Genomic DNA, 22,740 nt, shown 5'->3' with positions numbered 1-22,740 from the left:
GATCAATGGGTAAGCACACAGTGTTTTAAGTTCTTTGTGAGGTTCATTGTAATGCTGTATGTGGCAAAATTGTCACAATTGTAATAGGTGAGATCTACCGAGACTCATAATACTGTAGATTCATATAGGATGGCGTATACACAGTTAGGGGCAGTACGTAAAGTCGACTTTGCATATTGCATGCTGGATGCAAGTGTAAGCATGCAATGAGTTTGCTCGGACATGTGCAGTAACAAAAACCAAATAAGTTGAAGAAAGTATTTGCAGAGCATGTTACCAATTACAATTTCACTTCTCACTTTTAATAGACATTCTCACCCATATGCTAGGCCTCCTTCAACATAAAATGAGTCCATATAGCTCATATAGCACTTTGACAAAGTGAACAGTAGAAAAACATTGCAACAAAAAAGTGTCACCTGTAAATGACTCAAATTGCCGAATGCTGGACATGTACCACTTAGCTGAATGTGAACCTGTTTTGTTGTGTTTCTGTTTGTCCTACCCATTTTTCTAATACCTGTTGTATATGATGATGTAATCCTGTTTTCTATCATAACATCATGTGATGACATTAAACTAAATTCCATGTATTATGTATCACTATTGGTGGACTGCTAATTTTGTTGCTAGACATTAAATCGAGGGGTCAATGACACAAAGACGTAACTCCATTTTGGCCATTCTGAAAAAAATTAGTTTAAAGATAATAGTCCACATTGACTTATGTAGTGAAGTTTATGTTTCACTGGCCATTGATTTCAATTGGGTGCTAAATAGAGTTACTTCTATGTGTTTATTGGAAAGTGCTCATGTTTCTGAAAATTTTGATATCAAAATCTCATTTTCGAAAAAAAAAATGGAGTTATGTCTTTGTGTCACTGACCCCTCGAAATAGCAAGTGCCAAATCAGGAGTAAGTATGATTCAGGGCCTAGCTTTGCATTCAAGGCCTAACTTTGCATTTCAACTATTTTTTATGTATTCAATTGAGTTTAAGTACAAGCCATTTTTAAAACAACATTGTTTAGCAGATTCCTATTTATAGGTGTGCACTAAACATGAGAAATCTACTCTCTTTACCTTGGTAGTGGACTTTCATCTCCATCTGTACTCTCAGGACGACTTGTCGCTGCATCAGATGTGGATTGCCTCCTCGATGCTGAAGTGGCTTTACTTGCTATAAGGCTCCATCTACTTCTACCCTCCTGAAAAAAACACCATATTGATGAATGATAGAATTAAGTCCAAAATTTTGTTTTCCTCTTGACATTTGACGTCATGGCACGACAGCCATGCACAAAATTGCTTTTGTATGCAAATAATAACGGAATTCCATGCTCTGTAGGTTTTGTGCATCATTTGGAAAGTAATAATTACATTTTTTGACACAACTATCGCGATATTTACATTGCACGTTATACTCGTGCGATACACTCTTTTCATGTGCACTCACCTGTATAGGAAGGACCTTGTGCATAGAAAATAGGCAAAGGATTTAACATAACAAAGGAACAAGTTCCGAGATCCAGCGTGAAAGTCATGGAGCGTGAAATTGTCTTATTTACATAACAAGGCCTAACAGTTTTAGAGCCAACGACCTATACCAATTTAGTTGAGAGCGGAATTCTCAAATCATATAAACTGGCATTAGATTCTCATTATTATTTGCACATTTATAAATGAAAAATGTTAAAACTGTATAATTTGAATAGCATCCCAAAAGTTCAATTTGATAAAGATACCTTTTCCATTTGACTTGAAAAGTGTGAGTCTGAAACTGATGTCAGCATACTAAACCTCAAAACATTATAAACAAAATTAAGTTTTATCAATGATCATATTATTGGTAATGGTTGTAAGTTTACCACATTTCCATGTTATGTTGATTAAAGTATATTTTTAGTTTCATACCCTCCTGAACAAAGGCATATATGACTTATTATTTCACCATCCTTATGTATAAATCCTGGGGGTACTCAAGTTTGGTTTTGGTAGGGACGTGCCATGAGAATTTGAAAGTGGACCCATAAATATACCAATTTTCAAGAAATTTGGACCCATTTATATACCAAAAGTCAAAATTTTTGGCCAAATTTAACCCAAATTGTCTTAATTTTTACAAATGTTCCCAAAATTTTGGCTAGATTAAGGAAAAATTGGGCTATTTTCCGAAAAAATTGAGAAAATTTTGAAAAAAGGACCCATTCATATACCAAAATAGGCTTTGAAAAAGGGGTCATTGCTATACCAGAAGGCTGAAAATGCTACCCATATTTATGGCACGTCCCTCGTATGGTCATTTGTACTGAGTACCCCCGGGTATAAATACACCATAATGTTAGTGTCCAAATAAAGTAGAACATATACCAAATTTCAATGTTTGTATAATGTAGTATAGTGTTATAGGACATGTACCCTTAAATAAAATAATTTGCCTGTGCCCTCTCATCCTCTTCAATTGGATCATCCCTTGCTATGCCTCTGCTTAATTTTATTCTTTGGTTCAACATAAGTTCAGTAATGCAAGCATTCCAATAAGCTGCCCTTGTATGCATGTTGCGTGGATGCTCTGCGTGATTACCTTTGTACACACAATTCAGTGTGACCAGCAAAACAAGCTCCTACATCAAATGAGTGAATGATCTTAGTCATTCAGTAGTTTCAAGCAGAGTTTTGGAATTAAATCTAATACTGGAACTTACTTTTTGCAACTATTGCGACGTTGCGTCTGGAACCACCAGACTTCATCAGGCAACTGACCCGTTGGACTGGTCACGTGATAGACGGCTAGGTATCGACCCGATGGCCCGGTCCCATGCATGAAAAAAATGAAGTCTGGTGGTTCCAGACGCAACGTCGCAATAGTTGCAAAAAGTAAGTTCCAGTATTAGATTTAATTCCAAAACTCTAAGCTCCTACATCACTACCAAACTTGAGGTAAACATGTAGATGATACTTGAAAACAAAAAGTCATTATCTATCTAAAATTCAGCAATTGCTCTTTTAATCCAGTATGTTTCATTAAGTAATTTAAGAAAAGTAGCTAAACTAAAAGTCGTTGCTAGGCCAACCATAACTCAAACTCAAACCCTGATTTATCACAATCTCATAATCCCAACCATAATCCTTCCCCTAAAGCCTAATCATAATCTCTTGACAACTATTGTTTTTAAGTTCATGCAAGGTATTTAGAAAGGGATCATGCCAAAAAATTCATGCACAGCATTTAAAAAACACAAAACATGCAAGTCACCAAATTAGACACCACATAAATTTGAAATTTGAAAGAAACCTTGAAATCCTCCAAGTTGAGAGAAGAACTAAGAGACATTGAAGATGTTCTCCTTGGGTTTGCAGCAAAAGAACCTGCTGTTTGTTGAACAAACTGATGTAGGAAGACATAGTGAGGAAACATACAGAGAGGAAGAGGAGATGTTAGTCATAGTAATCAACAGGTGAAAGGTGGTTAGTATACTCTATTCAGTGTGATGTAAGTAAGGCTGTGACCTATCGGGTAATGACGTATTCGGTACCGAGGTAAATTTCAGGCGGGTAACCGGGTACTGAATTGTTTTTTTTTTTGTAGTGTCTCTGCACCTAGACCTAAATGCTAGGATCATGGTTGACCTAAAAAAAAATAAATTGAATTTTGCACATTGTTTTGTAATTTTAATATGAAAATTGATACATAGTTTTCATGTCATACTCTATTCTTGATATCAAACTGCATTGAATTTGAATGCATTTTGATATCATTAATAGAGTATGACATGAAAACTATGTATCAATTTTCATATTAAAATTACAAAACAATGTGCAAAATTCAATTTTTTAAATTTTTTTAGGTCAACCATGATCCTAGCATTTAGGTCTAGGTCCAGAGACCCTTTTTTTATTTTTTTTATTTTTTTTTTTTATTTTTTTAATCCGTAAATGGAATTTGTATCCGGTAGGGAAAAAAGCGGGCGGTACCGAATATCCGGGCTTGAGTCACTGCCTTAGATGTAAGAAGTAAAATTATGATATACAACATGTGTTACATTAGCCAGGAATACTACTGGGCTATTTCAGTTGAAATCCATGATACATCTCTTATTTTGCTGGCGTAGTGCAAGTTACAATATGACTGTTGCTCACGCTTTATTTGTTACGAACCACTGATCGAAATGATCACAACAAAAAGCCTATGGCATAATTGAAGAGCTTAGTTTCAAAACCCCTTACATCCACTTGCCCAATTTTGAGAACACATCAGAAATTCATCAAAATAATCACTGATATAAGGTGTTTTTCAACAAAAGCAGTTTTTGGTGGGATGCTCATCCTTCCCAAGCAGCCCACCAAAAACTGCTTTTGTTGCAAACCCCCATATATCAGTGATTTTTTTGATGATTTTTTGATGTGTTCTCAAAAATGGGCAAGTGGATGTAAGGGGTTTTGAAACAAAGCTCTTCATATCATAATTCGGAATAGGTGTATGAGCCTAGGCTGCCTAGGCTTGAACCAGTAACCAATGGTTGCTAATGTGCACTCCATCAGCGAACTTGAATGGGGACTCCATTTGACTACACCGCATGTATGGGAGATTACGATCATGTCTTCCATAGGGGGTGCAAGCCCATAGCCAGGCATGCCCATAGCCAGGCATCACAATTAGAGAGTTCGAATGTGTTGCTTAACATATATAAATACCGTATATGCGACCCTTCAGAATTTAGAGAATTTTTAAAACAAAGCACAATTCAATCCATTTGGTGCACCATTTTTACATACTATCATGATTATTTATTATGTGAGCCTGAATAAACATTTTAAAATAACCTGAAACCACCTTTCACTCTCTTAATATAAAATAACATCAAAATAAGATGCTGAACTGACATATTGCGAAGCGTGCTGAAAGTTGGAATTTAAATGTTGTAATAGTATGTTCATACACATGCAAATGTCTGCATGAACCATAATTTTTGATCATTTTTGCTCTGCATGAGTCGTATTTGTAGCCTGAACTGCAAATTGCAATTCAACAGGGGATGGGGAAAAGGAACTATGTAATATCCAACTTTAGGTAAAATGATGTCCCACTCTTATTGAGGGGGGTGGGGTGGCTTGAGGGGGTTTTCCCCTTGTAATTTTTTGAAAATAATGGGTCAAAATATCCAATTTCCATAGCATTCTGTGGACAATAATTATATGAACACGTATTAATCTCTTTCCCCTTTTGCCTCTTCTTTTTTTTATATTCCTGGTTCATTTTTGTTTTTCAGGCCTGGGGGTATATAGATTTGTCTCGGTCCCAACTGGTTTGTGTTCCTCCCTCACTAAACAAACCATCTGGCGACAACCCCGAAATGATGATCGCTGATTGGTTAACAAATTTCTAAATAAAAAGATTTTCAATTGGCTATGGAACCCATATGGCTGATGAATTAGGGCGTGACTTGTGTAAGTGACACAAACATCGTATTTTTGTAGATACCGCAAACGCAAAAATGTACGCTAGCTTGCAACCACTGAGGCGCCAATCGTCTGATATCGCCTTTCATGTCAGCAGCTCGCAGCGCGTCCGGGCAGCGCATACTCACATACATTGTGTTGATTTTACGGGGATTTTATCACCGCATGGCTGTCCATCAGCATGCCGTTATTTGGCAAGCCCGTATTTTACTGCGTTAATTCAGCCAATCAAGAAAGGCGTACTATGAGGTTGTTGCCAGACGGTTTGTTTAGTGACGAAGGAGCACAAATCGGCTGGGACCGAGACTATATATAGATTTCAACTGAAATAGCCCAAAACTACATTAGTCTTCACAGTAAGGTGGCAGGAATATTTGGAAAATGTTAGGGTCACACAACACCACTGATCTGAGTGTAAACCCAACGCAACATACCCTTGCTGATTTGGCAACGGCACTGAATTTATTTGGCGGCGTACTGGTTGAACGCATGTAAACTCCCTGTCCTTGTGGAGACTATCATGTCAATCATAGTCATAAAGATGAAAATGATGGGGGAGAAATGTTTGGGATATGGTTCTGAGAGTTTGGACATTTTGATCAATTAAAATGCTAATACTTTGTCAAAATTGAGGGCAATAACATGCGTAACACATTCATAGGGTTAAGTCAGATTCAGAATCCACATCGCAGCGCGATGCAATGCTGCGATTCTTTGAAAAATGAAATCTGAGCCATATTTTGACAAGCTCGGCGGTGAAAATTCTCATCGGGGTGGAAATTTCGTCCACAATGAAAGTTGAACTTTGTTTAACTTTCTTCGCATCGCGCTGCAATATCGCGGTCGTGCACACTTGTGATTGGCTGCTGGAAAATCAAGGTCGTAAGAATGACCATAAAATCACGCAATGCTGCTATGTTATAAAACCATCGCAGCATCGCACGAGTCTGAATCGGACTTCAGTGGTGTTACATTTTTATTGCTGGAGATTATTTGTTATTGCTCTGTTTGATCACAATTTGGATCACAAAACTCCAGTAGAGCTTTTAGGAAAGTCGAATTTGAAAGACAAAACATATAAATCTAGGATTTACCAAATGCTGCAAATTTAAAAGCAATTCCTTGGCTTGTTAACTTGAAGACACTGGGTAAAGACGGTGCAAGCATACAAACTTTTAGCTACTGGGTGTACATAGTGTATTTTGAGTGTACGGTTAAAATATAACCATAAACAGTCAACATTAATGAGCATATTTTCACAGGAAAATTTCTGGACACGTGACCAATGGGTATCAATGTAAGTGTGACCTCGATCCTTATCTCTGACCCCCGGCTGTGACCTCGCTATTCAAGTCTTAGTAATTTTGAATTGGAATAGTATTTTTGATCGCAATTTTGATAGAAATTTGTGCATTGCAAATTTATTAAATATTATGTAATCTTAATTTCTTCAAAACGTAATTTCAAAAATATCTATCTACGGAAAAAATATTTATCTACGGAAACTCTTACCATAATATTATTAACTTGCGACAAGTAACTTATTTTGCATCAAAGGAGGAATTCTTCCTATTCAAATACATTGGAAGAACACTCGCTGTGCTCGGGGTCACATTCCATAATGCTAATATGTGACCCCTCGGCACAACTGAGCCCGCCAGTGCCACTATTGAGATATGCTCCATCGAACTTAACAATAAACAATAGGAAACAAAGGATTTATTGACTGTTTTATTGATTTTTCACTACTTAAATGTCAAGTACTATAGACATGATATACATTTTAAAGCTAATTTCAAGCAGAATATTTTGGTTGAATATCTCAAAAATGATGATTGGCGACTTCAAGGCTCAGTTGTGCCGAGGGGTCACATATGTCTGCGCCCATGGGTGTCACATGTCCGGAAAATTTTCCCATGAAAATTTACCTATTAATTCTGACTGACCATAAAGAATGGAAAGAACTACTGAGAGTGAGAGTGACAGAGAGAGTGAGTGAGTGAGAGGGAGATCTGACTTTCATGCAATTTATCTTCAAAGGTATTAATATTTTCACCAAAACGTACAATTTGATTATTCAACAAAGGGCGATTGTTTCCATCCAACATTCCGATTGATAAACAATGACATGTAAACTTACTTGCGAAGTGGATGACGATGCCAATTGAGCACCTGCAAAACCTAGGACAGCCACACTGTTTCTTCTTCTACTAGTCACCTAAAACAAAAACAAATTATATTTTATATTATTTCGGTTGTTTACGCTTAAATTTGATTTTAATTTCAACACTATTTTCACAATGCTTTAATGAAGCTACTTCACAGTATACCATGCTGTATTTCCATGTACCTGTAAATCCTGGTCAAATGTAGTTGGAACACTTGTGTATTTCTGTTATACTTAATGCTCTGCATGCTAGCCATAGGCTTCAACATAAAAAAATCCCAGATTTGAGATATTTTCTGAAAATATCAAGAGCTATCTTAAGAACCACTGAACCAATACTAGGCTTGTTTGTACTCATTTTAATGCATTTTTCATGCTGATTCCAACTATGGTCATGAAAATTTACAATTCTGAATTTTTTTTAAATTTTACATTTTTTTAAAAACTTGTCTGCATTCCACACCCGCGTGGAGAGAGTTAACATACTAAAATTTTGCTTTCTTTGGTGTGAAGTCTGAACCCTTGCCTACTACTTCAACCCTCCCCCTACCCCACCAACCAATGTTGGGTGTCTCTGACTAGGGCCCAGGGGGGTCACTCCCATTCTGGCCTGTACACCATCCATGATAATCAACTTTTGAAAAACACCCTAAACAAGGATTTAACCCTTGGCTAAAATGATACCCTAAACAGGTAACATGTGCCTGTTTTCACACCCTAAACAGGGATTTTATTCCTTGCATCAAATTTTATACCCTTTCATTTCGCGTATTTAGCAATTGCAAATTTTGCTACCCTTTTTCCAAATTTTCATGTTTTTGACACCCTAAACACGATACATGTGTATCGTGCCTACCCACGAAAAACTACCCTTTTACGTGTTTTTATTATCGTGGATGGTGTACAGGCCACAATGGGAGTGACCCCCGGCTCTAGGGGTGCATGACCAAATAAACAACTGGCAACATTGACCAGGGGGAACTGGGGGCATATTTGAAGTACACATTATTAAAGTGTTCCAACCATCATGACCAGGATTGTGGATATATATATTGTGTGATTTAATACATGAGTACATAAAAACATGAGTAATATAGAATAAATTAGCCTCAATTTAATCTTCTAAGTGAAGGAATACTCTAGAGACAGTGTTTTGAAATCCAAGCTACACATCAAAATGTAACAAAACCCCCTTTTTGGGTACCCCAGTATATAATGCAGGATCAGTAGTTACTCAGAACAGAATGGTCCAATATAATAAAGATAAAGTTCACTTCAATACAAAACAATAAAGATGAAATTCATTTGACTGAAATGAAGAAGTAAATGAAACCAAGATTTTTGTAAAATAACCAAAAAAAACAAAGCAAAACAAATACTGCTGATATAAACTGAGCTCAAAAAGAAACTTAAATTTTTTTACACCTTGTGAATCACAAGGTCATATCTGAAAATACTGTCAATCAAAATGAACCAAAATTACACACAGGATTACATTAATACTCTACTCAAAAAAAATGTCAGTAACCAAGCAGTTGTCCAACTGACACAACAGCAAAATGCACTGTCATGGGACAGCTTCCTGGACTTCCTTCACTTTCACAGCCCAACATTTGGCACCCAGGACAAAAAATCTGTGAGAATGCACACAAGATCCTTGCACAGATGATAAAACGGTGCTGCTTTCTGCTTTTCATACACTTTTTTCATGAAACAGGGTTGGGCTGTGAATGTGGTCCAGTTGGATAACTGCTTGGTTACTGACATGTGTTAAGAGTAGAGTATTGAAGTAAATCTGTGTGTAATTTTGGTTCAATTTGATGGACAGGATTTCAAGATATGACCTTGTGAAAAATTATAAGTTTCTTTTTGAGCTCAGTTTATAATCAAGTAGCAGTATAAAATGAAAAAAGGAAGAAAGGGACACATGTTTGTTGTTTATTTGTTTGTGTTTAAATCACTGAAATGAATTAAATGACGATGCAACTGTGAACTGAATTTACAACATGGACATACACCCCCTATGGAAGACTTCGCCTCCTCAAATCTCCCACACAGGGGGTGCAGATTTCAAGGCTATCTTTTAGAATACCCTACCATTTTTTACATTCATAGTGTATGTGTATGGGTCGTTCATAAAAGACCCCATTAAAAATCTACAGTGGTAGGGTATTCTAAAAGGAATCCTCGATTTCAAAAGCAGTCACCCATTCAGGGAGCCCTATTTGAAATTCACACTCCCTATGTGGAAGGCAAAACACTAAATTCTGTTTTCTTTACCAGTAAAACAAAAAACTTTGGTCTCTAGACTAAGGTCATGTCTTGTTGATCACATATTCAATATTATTTTATTGTCAATGTCACAATGCCTTCAGACTTTACATGCAGCAGCATTCAAACACAATCTGCTTAATGAGATAATGATTATTATAAACATTGAAATACCTCTAGTTCCTTCAGGTCAACAGCAGACCGGTGACGTTTCAAGCCCGCCTTCATAGTGCACACATTGGAATGGATATAGATAGATATGAAAGAGTGCCAGGCATGCAGATGGTAGTAAGACAGGTGGTAGTGGGTGTGTCATGCAAAATTCACGATGACAAGAAAAATATGAGATGAAATGGATAAATGTGAAAGGTAAGAGAAAAACATGCAAACATGCAGACAAATTAAAATGAAAGTTTGTAACTTTTGCAAAAAGTATAAAAGGAGTTCAGTTTTTCTTAACCCTAACATGACTGTGTACTACAAAATACTACTTGATATATGCGCTGTTTGTGTGTGCATCCCACGTGGTGTGATGACGCAATCACCCTAAGTGATATATAGGCACGGTTTCGCTGGCCAGCGAAGCCCAAGACCTGTGGCAAAGTGTCACCGACCCAGTGCTTGGCATGCGAGGGGTCTCGGGTTCGAATTCCACCCAGAGCAAACAACTTCTTTTTTTGTTTTCTCTCTTTATTCCTTCCTTCTTTCCCTTCCCGTTGCCTAAAAGCCCTTAGGCTGTTAGGGTTAGGGTCATACTGCAGTTAAAATGGTCTTTTCCAGTTGATATTCATACACCCACTATGGAAGACACAACCTTAATTCTCCACACAGGGAGTACAGATTTCAATTTGAGTCAACTATTCAGATAACCTATTTCTAAGTCACACTCCCTGTGTGGAAGATTAAGGTCATGTCTTCCATAGGGGGGTGTGGATAGCAACTGTACTAGCCCAATAGGATACTTGAAACCTCTGCATATCTCAAGTTCCTCCCACAACAAGTCTACACCCCACAACATTCAGCTAAATGATACACCAGCATTCATTTTGATGGGTAGGCTATGAGCATGTTTGAATGGGCACCAATTAAATTTTGGCAAAGTAATGTTTGTTTTTATTTAAATAGTTTGGGAGTAGAATATGCATTGCTTCTATCCTGATGAGTGACAGTGCAAGTTAGTATAATCACTACTTCCTTTTAAGTTGTTTGTATTTAAACATTCCATGATCTAACATTTTTACTTACTATATCTTTGAACTACATGTCATTTGTCTGTTTACTTGTTAATTTGAGTTTTGTCTTTCACTTGATTTGTCATTTTTGTTCTTAAAATCGGACATTCTCTGAGGCAAATGAAGTCTAAATGTCTGTTGTGGGATGAAAAAGCAAAGAAGTGTGATCACTGCACTGCATGTACTGGGAGTGTCTTAACTAGTTGAGTTTAATCTTATCATTGGTTTTGAATCTGAATCAGGGAAATTCCCTTATTTGCTGCTTCCCAATAAGTTAAGTTAGCACATGATCTATCAAACATTAGGTGCAGAGGTGCACTTGGGCAGGGCCGTCGCTAGAGGGGGGGTATGGGGGTGTGACACCCCCCAATACACAATTTTGTCAGCAAAATTTGACTGCTGTCGGCAAAATCACGTGACTGTCGGCAAATGTAGTCAAAGGTACGTGTGATTGTCGGCAAATTGTGAGAGCCATATAACAGATTAATCATGTGTTGTTACGTAATTGTGTTGTTGTAACGTAATAGACCTACTGTGAATGGTATAGTAGTTACTAGTTTTAAAAAAAAAATTTTGAAATTTTTTTTGACTCCTACCCCCAGCCCCCCCCCCCACCCACTTTTTAGATTTCTGAGCGCCGTCCTGGCTAAAAAAAAAATTGGGTCAACAAATTACAAAAAATTTCCGTCGGCAAACCATACTGTACACCCCCCGAATCATATTGGTCTAGCGACGCCCCTGACTTCGGGTAAATCATTCAGTGGTGTAACTGATGGCATTAAATTGAGTTTGCTGAGAAGAAGTGAATAGGTTTGGATCAATTAGCCAGTTCAGTTGTGACTAGAAATTTCTAACTGCAAATCTAGGTGATGATCATATCATTGCAATAGGCTATTTCAGAAAATAGATGCACACCCCCTATAGAGGAGTTCGGCTTTCCAGTCTTTTTGTCTAGTTGTGATTGTTGGAAATCCAGACTTTTAAAGTGTCCAAAGGCGAAAAAATCCAGCAGAAAAATAGTTCAAAATTAAAAATCCTCAATTTGAGAGCTCATTTTGGACATTTCCATGATTTTGTCTTCATTTAACTGGATTTCCATGCCTTTTCAAGTGACATTAGCAACTGGAATTCCAGTCGTTTTCAGAAAGTAAACTCGGAAATCCAGACATTTCTTTGATTGAAAAATTACTCCTCTATAGGGGATGTGCACTTTATTCTGGAATAGACCAATGGCTTCTACACCAACTATACTTTACTGCACAAGTGTTTCTAGTTTGTGTCAGTTCTGACTTTTTGCAAAAGTACATCTTTTCTAAGAGCACATGAATCTATAGGCTTTGCTGAACAGTTTAACATTTTTAATGTTTATATACTATCCAAAATTAAAGCACATATGATAGAAAGTATTGAAAAAAAGTGACATTTTTATTTCACAAACCCTGCAATTTGCAGACATATTGATGAATTGTATGAGAAAAAAAATATGCCCACAATATTCTGCATTTTTCAAAGAACACCTTGGACATTTTCTTAATTAAAAAGTAAACATTTTAAATGTTTCACCATTCAGCTCCACCTTACAAGTAACTCACAGCAACAGGTGAAAAGTTAAAGTTGCCTGGATATGCCTGGCAAGAACATTAAACAAAACAACATCAAAACAATAAACAACATCAACTTTTAAACTTATGGTTAGGTTTTACAATAAGGTAAGCTGCCCAAGAGCTGGGTTCCCCGGGGGGGGCACTCAAATATGAGAGTGTACGCGACATGCGTGACCAAATTTTTTTCAACACCCCTAAACAAGTTTTCCTCTGTGAGCAAAATGACCCCCTAAGCAAGTTTTTAGCGCTTTCCCAAAAAAAAAAAAAATTGACCCCTAAACAAGTTTTTGTCTAATTTTGACCAACTTTACAAGTTTTGATGGATTTTGACAAATTAAACAATTTTTTGTAGGCCTACTAACTTGTCATTGAACACTAAAAGTCTATCCCTCCCGGATACACCCCCCTCCTCCAGTATACCATACCACTTTAAAATATAAATAATGACACAATGAATTCAATGTGTAGGCCTACCATGAGGCCTTTAGATTCGTAGCTTGTTACATGAATCTGATTGGATTCTCGTAAAGTAGTTTTGTGAGAATATAAAATACCAATATACAGCGTAATTTATCCAGAGGTAACGTTAGATTTATTCACATCGTGATTGGTTCCCAATTCGGCACCTTAAGTTGATTATCGTGTCCTGATATTGTGTGCCCTTTTCATGCTTTCTACTGCAAATATAATTTCCTAAAGTAATCCAGAAGGGGAAACTCACAAATCTACCAGCAGGAGTAGTAAATAATGTGAGGAATCTATAAAGGTCCTGAAAATCTTTTTGAAATACATATTTTCGTCCCAGATTTTTGTCTCCCCGTTTGTCCACTGAACTATATACCCATCATAATTCAAAGAATTCAAGCAACATTTATATGACGTCATTAATTAATATGCACGTTTTTAAATCTAAACGGTATTTTACATAGAAGTAAGAGGCCATGGTTAAATCACATGTAACACATCATGAAATATATATGCATAACATAGTGACACTCTAGGTTTGGAGTATGCTGTAAACATTATACTGAACGGGAATTCGGCACTGGAATAAACTTTCGAATCGGGAGTTTCAGCAGATTTGAAAAGCGGATTAAAATGGTACCCTAAATGCATTATAAACGATTTTAAAACTACCCTTTTCATGAAAATCACTGTTTTTTGCCCCCTTAACGCGTCACATGCGTAACGTGCCCAACCAAGAAAAAGCACCCCTTTTCACGCGTTTTTTTGGTCACACATGCTTACATCAATATATTTGATATACACAAAGTCAAATAGGGATGAAATAATTTATTATTCAATCTTCCACTCTTCTCCAGTGTGCCTCTGTGGCTCAGTTGGAAAGAGCGCTGGGCTAGGAGTAGTCAGGCCCGTAGCCAGGGGGTTCGACGCACCCCCCCCCCAAAAAAAATGCCAAAGGCCCAAAAAGTCCCCTTTTTTGACCCCAAAACTCCCATTTTCGAGCGTAACGAGCTTAAAAAATAAGGTTTTTAATTCCTTTTTGGTCCAAAAATGTCCAAATCCGTCCGCCAGTCCAAAAAGGTCCAAATTTTTTTTTTTAAAAGGTCCACTTTTTTCAAAATCAGCACCCCCCAAAATAAATCCTGGCTACGGGCCTGGGAGTAGTATACTAATTTTATGGGATTTAAAATATTTAATCCCGTTTTGCCAAATGAAACAGCTAAATCCTAATCCTTAAGTTAGTTCTAACTGGCAATAAAAGTCAAATTTTAATATTTGGCTAATTTTTGGAAATAATATGCTGTAGTTTTTGGTTCTTTTTTCAAGAAATTAGTAAAATAGTGCACTTTTTTGTTTATCTCAAGTTAGTACTAAATGAATGATTAGGATTGAGCTATGTTTCATTTGAATGATATTTTTTTTTAATCCCAAAAAATTAGTGCTGTATTTTTCTGGAATGGGGAGCAATCCGCTAGATGCACTATTCTTTTTTGTGCTTTTTGTGCTTTATCAATATTAATGTGCTCTGGCTGCTCAGGGAAAAGTTTAAATTTGTTCATCTTATCAACCCAGAGAACTAATTATAATTTCAAAATTATCTATAAGATACATAGTGAGGACTAGTGAGAAAATATAAATTTATAAACCAAATCTATTAACAAGGCAAGTCATCACAGTACATGTAGAAAGTATTATTTCAGAAATCAATCTGCACACATTAGAATAATCTCACAGCTACAGAATAAAGAAGAACAAATTCAAACAAAGGGGCAAGAGTGACAGCAAATTTGAATTACCTTTGATCCTGGTGTTATTGAGAAGGCACGGCGGTTGAATAAGCGGGAATCTTGATCACCTATAAGGGGTTTAAAAAAAAGAGGTATACATGCTTTAGAATAATAAAATCACAGAAATTGGATATTCCAGTTGAAATTTTTAATGGAGTCACTCATTCAGGTAACCCCATTTGAGATTCACACTCTTTGTGTAGGAGATTAAGGTCATGCCTTCTATATTTCATCCGGAATAGCCCAATATAGCAGAGTTTCAAACAATTGTTGTTGTAGATTATGTAGTTCTTTTTGGAACTAATAATGATAATAATAAGTTGATTAGCTGCATGTACAATAATCATTTTCAGCCTCATCATTATTATCATCTTCATTATCTAAATCATCATCTAAAGTAGGCATATAATTTTGTTCAGGAGCCAAATAATAATTATTTCTGGGCCTTGCTAGAAACTGTCCAACGTTCCACCAATAAGAGAGCCCTGACCTAAATCATCCAAAATAAGCATCATAATAAAGATTATCATCAACGAAAGCAACATCGAATGTAACATTTATAATCATCATCAATGTCAGTCATTTATAACAGTTACAAAGACAATAGTACTGGTATGAATACATTCGCATTTCAGTGAGTTATATTGTTGAAGGCCAGCATCAAAGAAGAAAATTAGGTGCCACATAAAATATTATAATCCTACAAACATACAATGCGTCCACATCGCAACATCTCACGATGCTCGATGAAATTTGAATGTACTGCAACTATATATCACAATTGCTATGAAACTGTTGCTGTCCTGATTCATTCTTCCATGGTGAATACCGATCTTGAGTCCAGCAGCCAATCAAAAGCTGCGGTATTGCAAGAGAGAGCAAAAAAGTTGAACAAAATTCAACTCTCATCGTTGATGAAAATTCCACTGCACGATGAGAATTTTCAAATTTCATCGCAACTGCAATATAGCAGCCGGGATGTGGAGTCTAAATTGGACTATACGGAGGTGAAATGTGTATTAATAGATACAAATATATTGAACTCACCAAGTTAACATCACCAACCAACCACCAATACACAGACGACAGGAAAGAGGAACACAGACCCCAATTGGAAACAAAAGTGCACAATATTATTGTCATCAACCATTTAAATACAAAGCATTTCATATTACTATATGTGATGCGATCAAGCAAAATCAGTCGGAACTTGGAAATAATGATTTTGAGATATAGCCAAACAAAGGAGATATTTCCCTTTGTTTCCTATTGTTTTAGAAACTCTTTAATTGCTCATATCTTTGGAACTTATTGTTTAATTTCAATGGGGTTTTCTACAACATGTAGCTTTGTAAATGCTTTTTACTATCCGATAAGAAACTGAAAATTGTTCCGAGTTCCGACTGATTTTGCTTGATCGTATCACAAATTATTACATGCATATTTTCAGTGATGAGTACCATCCATTTTGGCAGTCTTGTAACAAGTCATGTCTTGTGACTTGTGATAGAATGAGGCCAGTGACTTGAGTGATATTCAGTGACTTGACCCCATTGAATTTGTACAGTGAATTGACCTTTTCGGTAAATCCCATAACCCTTTGCGAGCACACCTGAGAACTCGTCATTTTACGTCACGCCGACTTGCAATGCGCAGTAACGCTGTTCGATAAACTATGTTCGCATCAGCGCAGAGCGGCGTGATGCAAAATGACGAGTTCTTAGGTGTACTCGCAAAGGGTTATGGGTTTAACCGAAAAGGTCAATTACTCACTTGACTTGAGCTAAATATTAAGCTAAATGACTTGACTTGAGTTGAATTTTTGGCGGACTTGTTTACAACACTGCATTCTGATAGAGCTTGATAAGACCCAAAATATAGTAAAATTATCAAGTACATTCAAGTGGCAAAGTGAGACATTCCCTGGTAACCTTATGTTTTTCATGCATCACATGGCAATACCATACCCAATCCAAAAGAAAATTGTTTTGCATTATTCAAAAGCTGAAAAATAATTCAAACTTGCTAAATATAAATGCATAAAATGTGCTTTTTTGTAGCACATTTTGATCCCATAATTCAAAATCAATATTATTTCATCTGCCCTGTGTTAGCTCACAATATCCTTCTAACAACACGAGAAAAGTAAGTTTTCCAAAAAAATTAAGCCATCATGAGAATTGTGATACAGGCAAAAAAGGGAGGAAAAATAATTCAATAATGCAGAATATTGGTACTGTAAAAGCTCATAATGTCACAACCAAGTATGCTAGCAATGAAAGGATATGAGCAACATCACACATTATTACAATTGATAATGATAAAAGCAGGGTTATAGCCACGCCGGTCGGCGCCGGTCGGGGGTAACCGGCATGGACCGACACCAAAAAAAAAATTTAACTTAATTTTTTCCCACAAATGTTTTATTCATCATAAAAAGAGTAAAAAAACAAAAAAAATATTTGGGGGTATACCCCCTAGCCTATTTCCCGATCCCTTGTGTTCGTTAAAATGATTGTGCCCTGAGCCAGCCCTCTAATTGGACAGTAAAATTAGCCGGCACTCAACTTGGGCTAGCTATAACCCTGGATAAAAGATAAAATTTGAAAATTGCTTCATTTGTCCCGATTGTATCAGATCATGTCATGTCACAAATAATCATGTGTATGTTTTTCAGTTTCTTACCATCCATTGAAGTCAAAGCACCAGGGCTAACATTGCCTCTTAAGAAAGCTCTATTTTCTTGAAGTAGTTTCCTGTTGAAAATTAAAACAATGATGCATTTTTGGATCCACTCTATAAATTAATGCTCTGCATGCTATAATATTTTGCAGTAAACCTTTGATGAGTGCGTACTACCGTGACATTGCAAAGTCAAAGATAACAACACGTACAGCGCAAAGTTCATTCATAAATTTCCACTCGGCAACAGCAGATTGTCTCAGCAGCCAATCAGAGACAAGTGCGTTTTAACACAGTAAATATGCGATGTACATTTAAAATATGCTCTCGTCAAAGGTTTACTGATAAAGCCTATAGCCATAAGCTTCAACATAAAAAGTTTTGAGATATTTTCTCAAAATATCAAGGGCTATCTCAAGAGCTTCTGAACCAATACTAGGCCTGTTTGTACTCATTTAAATTCATTTTTCATGCCGATTGGTCATGAAAATTTACATTTCTGACATCTTTGAATTTAAAAAAAATTGAAACTGTTGTCTACAGTCGACACACGCTTACACAGAGTTAAAGATAATCTGTATGCAGTGGTATCATATTGAAATAACTGCTGTTTTAAGGAAGTGGTACTTCTTTCTTTCTTCATAATATTTCTAACAGCATTAAGAAAATTTGATAATATGGAAAACAATGAATTGTCAGTCATAAAGTGAATTTTATGTGCAGCAATACATAGTGATTATGAAACAGCAAAAATATTAGACAACACATTAAAGTGCCAGTGCTGGCAGGCACAGAAAATTTGTCCAAAACAAATTTGCCAATTTGCCAACCCTACACATGTCATTACTCCTTGGAGTTTGCAATGCAATTATCAATCTTACCTAGCCTCTTCAAGTTCAGCATGTTCTCTTTCAAATAGTCTTCTAAGATTATCTACATGACACACCATTATTTCAGCAGCATCACTAAGTCTTCCTTCCTATTATGAAACATGAGAAACATGTTATTTTTTTCAGTCAAATTTAACAATAATGATATAAGTGATCACTGACAATCTACCTTGCTGTTCTTCACTTTTCTGAGAAAATTAATAGCAAAGTTTATGTGCTAGTAGCGCTCACAAGGGGCTGAGTGGCCAAAATGTGCTCAAAATATATTTTTTCATGATTTTTGTGTCAACTGGAAGCCACATCCAAAGATCCTAGGTAAACACTCAAGACTATCTTGGAGTGAACGAAACAAGGCATTACAATCTGCATGATCTAGAGTAAAATTGTCGGATCACTAACACATGTGTTTATTGATCCCCATTTTCCTCATCAATGTTGAATCATGGCATTTTATGTCTGCTGATTGGGGTAAGGGTAAGGGGATAGGGACGGACTTAATCTCTTATAGGTTACAACTCCACATGCTTTGTAAGTAGATTCCATAGTGACTGTGAGCCTATTCGACCCTTCAAAAAGCATAGGTTACACCCAGCCTACACTTATGTTAACATTGATAAAAATTCAACTAATATTTTCCCTACAATCTGACAGATTGCGAAACGTCCACAGTAAGTGCTGTTTTTATTGGACTAGAACTATGAAATTTGTCTGTTTTCCCTACTCCTAGCATGTGTCCACACCTAGCCTACTCCTAGTACTATGCCAACCAGTTCCACCAAGCATTCACTTCTGGTTGGCCAAAACATCGGCTACCACTTCCAGTGTTTTTGTGACCTTTTCAACCACACCATACAATTTCTTAGCTTCCGACTATAAAAAGGTCAAACTTACGCCGGGTGCCAGGCCTAGCACTCAGCGTTCACATAATATTTGCAACATACGCCTGGTGGAGATTACACCTAGCTCGCTACTTCTGACTTTTTTTTGGAGTAAATCTTCGGACGTATGCCTGGCGGAACTTACGCTGACCATCGTTCACACTGACACTGCTCCTGGCAGCGCCTATCGCTACTCCTAGCAACTTGCGCCAACCAAGTTCCACCGGGCGTACATCCGACAATGTAAACACAGACATTATGAGGAGGATTGCAGTACTAACCTCTTGTACAGCTCCTAGTCCTTCAGCTCTACCAGCAAGCCACACAGACATCTTTCTTAGTGCATCAGCCTGTTTCTGTAGTTTGTCTAGACACTCGGTTGAGGTAGGGTTACTCTTACACTGTGATTCTAACGTCTGTTCAAAGGATGAAAGATTGCACAAATTATATGTTAGTAGGGTGAAAGACAAAAATCCAAATCTGCTTTGACCTTTGAGGTACAAGTTAAATCAATGGGTACCCAGCATAAAACACATTATATGGAGGGGCCTACTGGAAGTTATGCACCTGTCAATTGCAGTCCCCGCCCCCAGGACCCGGGCATAGCGGGGACCTAGCCGGGACTTAGCCTGGGATGTAACAGCTCATTGGGTCCCATCACTGCCGGGACATAGCCGGGACTTATACGGGGGTATCATGCGTGGCCATGGAGTTCTGTCCCCGGGTCCTGTGGGGCAGGGACTGCAACTGACAGCCGCATTACAGGACTGTTTGATCTCAAAAATGACATCACTCGCTAAAAATCACATTAATCTGGAAAATTTGCCAATGTCTGCCCTGTTGACAGTGACAGTGTCATGATGATGCAATCAACAACAAAAATATGATTATGATACATTAAGTCATCTATGTTAGGTGATGGATGCTGCTTTCAAATATACTATATACTATACACTATATGGTCAATTCCAGCCAAAGCGGGCCAAAATTCTCTCTGGGGGCCATTTTGAAAATGTTTTCCTTTTCAATTCTAGACTTATCAAATGAGACGATCATATCTAGTGAATCATCAGGTGGAAGTGCCATCGGATTGAAAAATAACTTTTCTTGCTAGACCAAATAAAGTGTTAAATGCGCATATGCATGTTACCCACTTAATTCAAGCATTTTTCACTTGTTGTACGCCATAAAATTTCACTTTCTTTAATATCTTTCAATATTTTATGTGTGACTCATATACACTAGAAATCGGTGAAGACTTTGAACGTAAAATAGAATTTTATTACATATATCTACAAAGAAATATTTTGGTTATTACAAACTTTAAGAAAGAACCAGGTGTACAGTTAAGATTGTGTCAATTCTTGAACTCTTTCCAAAGTGGCTGTCATTTAACATTACTGCATTATTTCGAAAGATTAGAATAAATGCTTCATATAAATATAAAGTTAGATTTTGTATCTCGTCAATACTTGAGGATGAGGATCTCGGATGGATTCGTGGGTAACAGCGTCTGGAAAATAGCAATTCCTATTAATTGTTTTAAATAAAAATAAAAATTACTTTTCCGTATGTCAATAATTCAGGCTGCAATGGCACTAAAATGAATTTTAATCAAAATACAAACTACATGGAATATTTAGAATGGATCATTATGGCATTTTGGGTATAAAAATTTTGAGAATAATGAAGTTGCCAAATTCAAAAAGACAGAGCAAACAGTTTTATATTATTATTTTAGTAAAATCATTCCATATTTTCATGCAGCAATATTCTATTAACTCGTGTTTGACAGTTCCTATGAACTAAAACACTATCAATACATTGTTAACTATAATTTAAGTAGGGATTCGTGGGTAACCAAAATGTTCGTGGGTAACACATATTTGAAGGTATGTATTGGTAAGCGCAAAATAGAAAATATTACAGAAGGTTGGCAACCATCATGCGGTTATTCCTCCATTTTGTTTCAATGATTCCCGCTTCTCTAACCAATTGCATTTACCCAAAAATGGTAATTTAGGATAATCAATCAAAACTTCATGATACAGCTTCAGTATACCTTCAAGAGGACGCTATTAAACAGGACTGTTTTGGAACCTATGTTTTCAAAATGTTAAGATGCATAAGAAACATATAATTTGCGAGTAAATCCTTGGATTCGTGGGTAACGACGAATTAGTGGGTAAAGCTATAAGTACTATAGTACCGCTTTGGGGTTTGCGTTTCTTAGGTGCATAAACTGTAAGTACTGTAAAAATTATAGCATACCCATGGCTTGAATATGTGCTGATTTAAACTTAAAATAAACAATCTCCTTGTTTTTCAAGGTTAGCATCTATTCGGGATTCGTGGGTAACAAAAGTTTAAACCGTCATAGGGTCTTTTTTAAAGCGGTGAACGTATTTTTACGATTTACATTTTTAAGCGCTTGTCAAACTAAATTCAGTGTCCAAAGTCATTAAATGTTAATTTAAGTTATGGCAATTATATTTGCTGGATTAGTTGGTAACAGTTTATACGTGGGTAACGCCAAATTTGATTTTACGTAATTTTATGGGTAAAACGTATTTGCATAAAATAATCACTTGGACCTCAGAATTATAGAACAAAGCTTCGTTTCATGATATAGTCATTTATGGCATATACACTTAACATTTTTCAGAACGATCATTTTATTTTTGATACGCTGGTAACAAAATTATTAGCCAAATTGACTTAATGGCCTCTAGAGTCCACAAACTTTGGTGGAATTCAATCGCTTTTATATATGATGAGAGATCATGCAAACGTCTTTCTAACGGTAATAATTTCATTTTGATTGAAGGACATTCAATGACATATATGGTGATTTATCTTTGAATTTGTGGGTAATGCCAATTCATTTAAGCCATCATAACTTGTCCCCTGGTATGACTTGCTAGTAAAGGCCTATATGCAAAAAGAGAGCACATTGGACGTGACATGATATGCTCCATCAATAATGTGATTTCCTTTATTAATGACATTTTAAAGTGGAAAGTTAACATAGAGAGAATTTTGTCCCGCTTTCGCTGGAATTGACCATATACTTCTTACAATATGAAGGTCCGTATGCACAAAAGAGTTAGACCCGGTCTAAAGTTAGACCTTTTCTAAGTGGAATTTAGTTCCATCAGGAATGGTCCTTTACTCTCATTTCCTTCCTAGAGTAGCTAGCAAATTTTAAAGATTTAAATGCCAAGTTCAAAAATAATACAAAATAACTTAAGACTATGTAAAGGAAAATGTCCTTTCTCCTGGTACTAAATTCCACTTAGACCAGG

At 36.5% G+C, this 22,740-nt stretch overlaps 1 protein-coding gene across 1 annotated transcript in view; it reads right to left on the bottom strand.

The window, feature by feature from the left end:
* The window catches only part of LOC140165832 (uncharacterized), a 30,650-nt gene that overhangs the window by 2,711 nt on the left and 5,199 nt on the right, over positions 1-22,740 (bottom strand). Inside the window, exons 3-10 of the mRNA XM_072189154.1 lie at positions 19,717-19,851; positions 18,549-18,646; positions 17,671-17,741; positions 14,995-15,053; positions 10,072-10,119; positions 7,600-7,677; positions 5,894-5,974; positions 1,083-1,207 (exon numbers count right to left, since the gene is read on the bottom strand). Of these exons, the coding sequence (XP_072045255.1) occupies positions 1,083-1,207; positions 5,894-5,974; positions 7,600-7,677; positions 10,072-10,119; positions 14,995-15,053; positions 17,671-17,741; positions 18,549-18,646; positions 19,717-19,851 (695 nt within the window). The remainder of the gene's footprint in view (positions 1-1,082; positions 1,208-5,893; positions 5,975-7,599; positions 7,678-10,071; positions 10,120-14,994; positions 15,054-17,670; positions 17,742-18,548; positions 18,647-19,716; positions 19,852-22,740) is intronic.

Source organism: Amphiura filiformis, chromosome 12 (assembly GCF_039555335.1).
Source record: "Amphiura filiformis chromosome 12, Afil_fr2py, whole genome shotgun sequence".
In the NCBI taxonomy this organism is placed as follows: Eukaryota; Metazoa; Echinodermata; class Ophiuroidea; order Amphilepidida; family Amphiuridae; genus Amphiura; species Amphiura filiformis.
This window is presented reverse-complemented; position numbering and strand designations above follow the sequence as displayed.